This window comes from Mangifera indica, chromosome 1, assembly GCF_011075055.1.
Source record: "Mangifera indica cultivar Alphonso chromosome 1, CATAS_Mindica_2.1, whole genome shotgun sequence".
In the NCBI taxonomy this organism is placed as follows: domain Eukaryota; kingdom Viridiplantae; phylum Streptophyta; class Magnoliopsida; order Sapindales; family Anacardiaceae; genus Mangifera; species Mangifera indica.
In genome coordinates, this window is record NC_058137.1 from 12849787 (window position 1) to 12857274 (window position 7488).

The window sequence follows — 7488 nt, forward strand, 5'->3', positions numbered from 1 at the left end:
TGATTCAAACAATACGTGAGATGATGTACTATCCTTATTTGTCATTTTTAGTTGCTGAAAAATACGAAAATTGATGAAAATCTTTTCACCGTGGGAAGGGTAATTTTCTTTGAATTTATACAGTGAAATCGTAGAAAATTACCATGGGAATTCCTTGTTTATATACAGGGATAGTTTCGTTATTTCATAAAAGTTGAGTATTTTTACTTAAACCTTATTGTTTTGAACAATTTCATTTAAACCGCCTTAATTTTGATCATTTATTATAATTTCCCTAATATTTATATTCAAATTTACCCTAAGAACGGCCAGTACGGGAAAATGAAATAAGAGAAACAAAAATAAAATTCAGCCGCAAAATATGGTCCAACGTACCTCAAACGAGATGCACACACCAGGCGCACGTTAGGACCCTCCTCTTCCCTTTTGTCACTTCTCCATTCCCCGCGAGTCTTCGTAGCCAAAAACAATATTTTCCCCTTCATTTTAAATTTTCCATCAAACGCACAATTAAAAATTTTCAGCTCCCTTTAATTTAATTTCAAAGAGAGCATAAAAAAATTTTTAGGTGAAATTCAATATTTACCCATTAATTCCGAATTTTGCCTGTCTGGACATCTCCATTCATGGCTCCAGCCACTTCCTCGTCAGCGGAGGCTCGGCGGTTCGTCGGCTCGCGGCGGAGGACCGAGGCTCCTCGAGGAATGCATTCGCCGTCACCTTCGCCGCCGCCCAAGAAATTGAAGTCAATAGCTGAAATATTAGCGACGGCCCGCTACGCCGTGGTGGCCCGTGGCGACTACAGCGACGTCATCTGCGAGCAATGCGGCTCAGGCGAGCGTCCTGACGAGCTGCTCCTGTGCGATAAGTGCGATAAAGGCTTCCATATGAAGTGTTTGAGACCGATAGTTGTTAGAATCCCGATTGGATCGTGGCTGTGCACGAATTGCTCCGGCCAGAGACGTGTAAGAAGTAGGGGAATTTGTTTTTGTTATTATTTTCATTTTTTTATTTATGAAAATTCTACGTCGCTGGAAATGTTAAGAAAATGAATGGTACCAAGATAATTTAGCGGTACCGGAAAGGATAGAATTGCCGTTCCGGTAATGTAGCATGATCCCGTGGTGGAGGTTTCGGTTTTGAAGTTGTATAATGAAAAATGTGGTGACGTGTTTTGTGTATTTTATTTGATTTGGTTTTTAGGTTTTTCGCAAAGGAAGATAATTGATTTTTTCAAAATTCAGAAGTGTAAAGAGGTGAAAGACAGATGTGGTTGGTCTCATCAAGGTGCATTATTTTAATTCATTCTGTTTTCTTTCTCAATGTTTGGTGGTGCTATTGGTGATTTGAAGAATGATTCCACACAACAATTTAATTATGTCTGCTCTAACATTGCATGGAAAACAAAAGCATACTTAGATAAAAGAAGATGAGAATATAAGAAAAGAAATGGATTCATTTTGAGGGAAGCAACTCTTTTTCATACTCCGAATTCGTCAACTGTCCTTTTGTGTGCACTGAGCTCTAAACTTGGGGTTGCTTCTATGCCTAAAATCTTGGGAGGAAGGAACATTATATGAGATGTGATATCTCAGATAGGATATAATAACGCAATTAGTTGGACCCCTGTGACCTTGTAGCTGAAAATATGAGCTTTTAGCTCTAAGCCTGATCCTTGGCGTTAAGCTAGAGCTTAACTAGTCCATACTTTAAATTGAGATTTGGGAGAAGGTGTTATTAGTTTATATTGGATTTTGTGATGTTACAAATGTGCTGATTCTGGTATTAAGAATTATCAGGTTTTCAATGCAATGGCAAAAATTTACTAACATTTATATGCAAATGTGTCAATTTAACATGTTCTTGCCACAGCTGAAAATTTACTAACAATTATATGCAAATGTGTCAATTTAACTTAACTAAATGTGGAATAATTTAGACAAAGCTAGATGTGATAAACCTGTGTGAGGATCAGCTATTTGGATAGGAGGATTGTTGCACCAGAAATTTGATGTAGGCAACTTAAAAATTGAAGAATCTACTTTCATAATTTCAGAAAATGAAATTAATTTCCTGAGATTGCTTGATTTGTTAATTTGTTATGTCTATATTCATGCATGAACAATGTACTTGATATTTTCTGGTTTGTACTATTAGTATTATTCATTGTAGTCTAACACATGTGAAAGGTTTAATGTTAGCAAATAATGCCTGTCTAAAATAAAATGGCTGAAATTGGATTCTATATATTATTTTAGGTAGGCTATTAAAACTAGAGAAGTCAGCAAATTAGTAGATTTTCAACCATGGCTGGTGTCTTTGGACTTCTCACCTTTTACATCTGTAACAAAATACACAGCCCTTTTCATCAAAAACAAGAAAAGGAATATGACATCATAAAGCTCTCTGCCACATGGATTGACTAGCCTTTTTCTCATAGCATAGGACATCATAAGGCTAAAAGGAGTATGATATTGGTCATTCTATGAGCATTTTACCTCAGATCATGTTACAAGGACCATGAAATTATATGCACTTTGTTCAATAATCCTAATTGCTTTTGATTGCTTATCTCTTAGTGGTGCTTTTTTTAATTTGTATTTTTCATTTCTTCTGGTTTGATTTTCAGATGCTCGAAGGCGTCGAAGACGATCGGCATTGGTGTTACAAAAGAAAAGAAGGAAATTATTGCCATTTATTCCATCAGAAGATCCTGCACAAAGGCTGAAGCAAATGGGCACTCTTGCTTCTGCCTTGACAGCATTGGAATTGGAATTCAGTAATGATCTAACTTATATGCCTGGCATGGCACCTAGATCTGCCAATCAGGCAATTTTTGAAAATGGTGGCATGCAGGTTTGAACACGAAAATTCCTCTTTCCATTTTGTTTTCTTTACATGTATTTCTGTCACATTAAATGTTAACTCTGATTATGGCATTTCTCTTAGATTCTTTCCAAAGAAGATACAGACACCTTGGAACAATGTAGAGCAATGTGTAAAAGAGGCGAATGCCCTCCCCTCGTAGTAGTTTATGATTCTTGTGAAGGGTATGCTATCATTGAACTCCTTTGTAGTGCTAGCATTTTTGTTCTACAACATATATTAAGTAATACCTTGTTCATTTTCTGATGCAGTTTTACTGTAGAGGCAGATGGCCCAATAAAGGATATGACATTTATTGCTGAATACATTGGCGATGTCGATTTCCTAAAAAACCGGGAGCACGATGATTGTGATAGTATGATGACGCTTCTTTTAGCAATAGATCCATCTAAAAGTCTGGTCATTTGTCCTGATAAGCGTGGAAACATTGCTCGCTTTATCAATGGAATAAACAATCATACTCTGTAAGCCTATGCAACCCATCACATGTCAATATGCTTAACTAAAGGGAATAACAAGTACAACAATTTAGAAACTTCCTAATCTAGAGTTATTCTATATGTGAATATTCTTCTATGATGAAATAAGTTATCTAGTTTAGCTCCAATGGACTCTATTTGATTTTATGCTTGTTTATCTTAATTTCTATGGGAGAAATATCTATGTCTGTCATTCTTAAAGGATATCCGATTTTGTGCAGGGAAGGTAAGAAGAAGCAAAATTGTAAATGTGTGAGATACAGTGTTAATGGTGAATGCCGAGTCTTTTTGGTTGCTACTCGTGATATTGCTCGGGGGGAGAGGCTATACTATGATTATAATGGCTATGAGCATGAATACCCTACGCATCATTTTGTCTGAGAGGTCATATCATATCTGTTTAACCGTCCTACAATACTGATATGCAATTTTGGATCCCAATGGATCTCTCTCATTTGTCATTTCATTTTTTTCACAGCTTATTGTTATTGCACAGGCAAAAAGCATTTCTTCAAATTTATACCCAGGGCCATTTAATGTAATTTATGCTGTAGAACTTGTCCATTCTCTGTCCATGATAGGAGAGAGTGGGTGGGATAAATATCCCTGGGAATTTTGCATACGAAGGACTTAGATTTACAAGAAGTTATTCAAGAAATAACATCTTTCTTCTTTACAGAGTTTAATTAAAATTTTTACTTTTATCTAATGACTTCTTCTATTGCTTTCAAGATTAGTTACTTCTGCCATACTGATACTAGCATTAAGATCTAGTTGTTTATCTTTCTGTTAATCTCTCATACATTAAGAAATGTAACAGTTACCTTTCAATTTACAATGTTTACTTAATGTGTGGGATATATAAATATTAGAGGAGAAAAAAAATGCAATGAGTTCCACTTTGATGCTATAATTTCTTTCAGTCACACATGATTATGCAGTTTGAGCCTTCATAATGCATGTTTCTGCAGAATTGGATTCATCACTTTGTTGCAGAGTTTTCTTTTTAGATGAAACTATCTTCATCAGTTAATGCTGGATATTCACTAATTCAGGATTCTAATTATGCCTTATACAAGGTGAGATTTTTCTCTCTTTTAACTTACAACTTGGAATAAATAATAAAGTTTGTGCATATAGACATGCTTATATATATTTTTTCCTGTAGTCACTGCATGGCACATACTGAATAGCTCTACCCAAGTTGGGTATTCCTTCTGAGTTAACTTGCTCAAGTCTTCTATATAATATTATAAATACTATTGATTGACTTCTCAAATTGATTCACTTGTTGTTGGACTCAGATTTCCTGCTGTTTATTAATTAGTGATACCATGAACTTCGGAGTTGTTAGTGCTGAAAATTTTCATATAGTGAGCTTATATTAATTGTGAGTTTTGTTTTAAATTGAACCAAATTAAGGTAAATTGGTCTATTATGAGATATATGGTAACCCATAAGTAATTGATCTAAATAAAGTGGACTGATATTCTAAGTTTTATGTTGTGAGTCAAATTATATGTGTAAAGCCATAGGAGCTCATTAGATTATGATGGGAAGACTAAATGACACTCTATATAGAGGAGGTTAGGTCTTGTCTTCTATCTCATTTTGAAAGAGCCGTTATTATCTCACTCATTGGAGATCATTCAAGAGAAAAGAAGAAGAAATTCTTAGAGAATATTATTTTCTCTATTATTCTGTTGCTGATATTGAGATGGATCCCAATACATGTCTATAAACTACATTAATTTGGTGTTCTAAGTAACCATGTGTGCGATCCAATTTGTATTATGTTAAATATATTTACATGAGATATTAGAGCCAGATAAATGATCTTAAAACCCTAAAATTAGTTAGATTAATTTAATTATCTTTTGAGTGAATCAAAGTGATTTGTTTTATTTTTTTTGTTATTTTCATGTATGAATTAAACAAATCATTAATGAAATTGTATGATTTGATGTTATGTGTACGAGAAATTCTCTTTGCTTATGGTGTTGCATGGTTGTCGTTGGGCTACCAACCATATTCGTGAATCTGTGTACTCTTTTAATTTATCATTGAATTGTGATAGTGACTGAATCTTATACATATATATTGCTTAACTGGTCACAATAATATAGTCATATCTAGATTTGAAATATTAATATTTTAAAATGCAATATATCAATATTATTTCATAAATTTTATTTCGTCACATTAGTACTTTTACAATGCAATATAATAGTATGGCAAGAGAGCTATAATTAGATGTATTTTCTTTCATAAAATTTCATGTCATAAATCAAGATGTTTTTTTAGGACATTAAGGCCTATGTCCACAAGGTTTATACACCATAAATTATTTTTCAGTCTAAGGGATCTCGATGTGAAAGAGTTTTATAATTTTGGTAGTATTGCCACCAAAGTGGTTTACTTTATAAAGTTACTCTATCCAAAGGTGTTTAGTGTATATTTAGTTAAGAGATTGCACATAAGACAGATAGTTGTTAATTGACTTACCCAAGTGGTCTATTCACGCAATGGTGATAAATTTACTTAGATAGGAATAAATTATCTAGACCGTTTCATTTGGAGAATTCTAAACCGTATGTTATGTACTCTATGCAAAGGTGTTTGTATTATGATGTGTCTGAATTCTCATTGATGATACTCATTTATGGCTTGAAGTAATATGATTACCCTATCATGTGCTAATGATATTGCATTGTTTAATATAATTTTCGTCAGATTTTCTGTCAACAACATCTTTACTATTGAGGTTTTGATTGGCTCATACTTTAGGAGTTGGAAGAAAGATGTGGAGTTTGCTATTAAAATGGTTGTTGCAGATTCGACTATGACTACACCTAAACCTGTAGATATCACAACCATTAGTACTGATGTAGAAAATCAAGCTAATGTACTGTGGATGAAATCTAATATTTTGTGTTATTTGACGATAAAAGGATCAATTCTTGAACATCTATTATGTGGCCTGTCTGAGACTACTATACCAAAGGGCCTATTGGATGCTTGGATGCTATAGCACAAATGTACAAAGTTTCCACTAATGCTGAAATAGGTATGCTTCTTAAAGGACTTTATTCAATAAAATGTGATGGTTTAAAAAGGTGTTACGGAGTACATTCTTAAAATGGTCCATTACCAAACTAAGCTGAAAGCCTTTGATATTATTCTTCTTGATACTTGGACTGTTCACCAAGTCTTGAACACACTCCTACCTAAATTTGACATGATTATGACCACCTATAATTCCCAAGATGAAGCCCATAAGGTCAATGACCTTATCACCTTTTGTGTTGTTGAAAAAGACAAACCTAAGAATGAAAATTCCTAGACTGCTCTTTGTTTCAAAACTCAACAATAGAAAGAAAAGAACCAAACGCAAATCTGATACTCCTAAATCTGTCTATAACAATAAAAAAGAAACTGGTCGGTCCAGTGGTGTACGTATCTCTACAGGTGTTTTTAAGAAGGAAAATAACCCAGAGTGCACCAAATACAAAGCTTGGCTAGCGAAATGTGAGTGTGGAGGTAACTGTTTGGGTCTTATTGTTTGTGAATCCAATTTAGTTAGAGCCTCATGTAGTTCTTGGTGGCTAATCATGTTGCCTTTTCATTGCAAGGATTCATAAGCAAAAGGAAACCAAATAAGGAAGAGTCTAAGGTCAATGCTGGCAACAAAGAAGAGGTGGATGTAGAATTCGTAGGATTAGTCTGTTTAAATTTAGATTTTGGATTTGAGTTTATTCCAAAGAGCATCATGTTAATGTAACGTCCGTTAGACAAAATTTGATTTTCGTTTTCTTATCAGACAAAGAAGGTTATGATTTTGAATTTAAAATAGACATGATTAATCTATTTTTCAATTTAGAAGACATTGGTCATTTTGCTTTGTCATATGCTTTATATAAATTGTGCTTAGCTCCTAATGAAATCGATTCTACCTTATATAATGTTGAAAATGTTGCTGCCAAAAGAACCTTAATTAAAGAAAAGTCTTCCATATTGTGGCATAAAGGACTTAGTCACATCTCTAAGGAAAGTGGAGAAAGGTTGATAAATGGTAACTTTATTCCTACTCTTGACTTTAATGACTTAGAAACATATGTTGACT

The 7488-nt window shown here is 33.9% G+C and overlaps 1 protein-coding gene across 3 annotated transcripts; it reads left to right on the plus strand.

Moving 5' to 3' along the window:
• The first annotated feature begins 336 nt into the window (after nucleotides 1–336).
• On the plus strand, nucleotides 337–6480 carry LOC123212838 (probable Histone-lysine N-methyltransferase ATXR5). Of its 3 annotated transcripts, none has more exons than XM_044632064.1 (8): nucleotides 337–972; nucleotides 1204–1287; nucleotides 2630–2856; nucleotides 2950–3050; nucleotides 3138–3350; nucleotides 3587–3591; nucleotides 4337–4444; nucleotides 6099–6480. In XM_044632064.1, the coding sequence occupies exons 1-7, from the start codon at nucleotides 627–629 to the stop codon at nucleotides 4396–4398; spliced, it is 1038 nt and encodes a 345-aa protein (XP_044487999.1). In that variant the 5' UTR covers nucleotides 337–626; the 3' UTR covers nucleotides 4399–4444; nucleotides 6099–6480. The 3 variants fall into 3 exon arrangements, with proteins under 3 accessions (XP_044487999.1, XP_044488007.1, XP_044487991.1); XM_044632072.1 differs by having other exon boundaries at nucleotides 6153–6480; XM_044632056.1 differs by lacking the exons at nucleotides 4337–4444; nucleotides 6099–6480 and having other exon boundaries at nucleotides 342–972; nucleotides 3587–4074.
• The last annotated feature ends 1008 nt before the right edge of the window (nucleotides 6481–7488 follow it).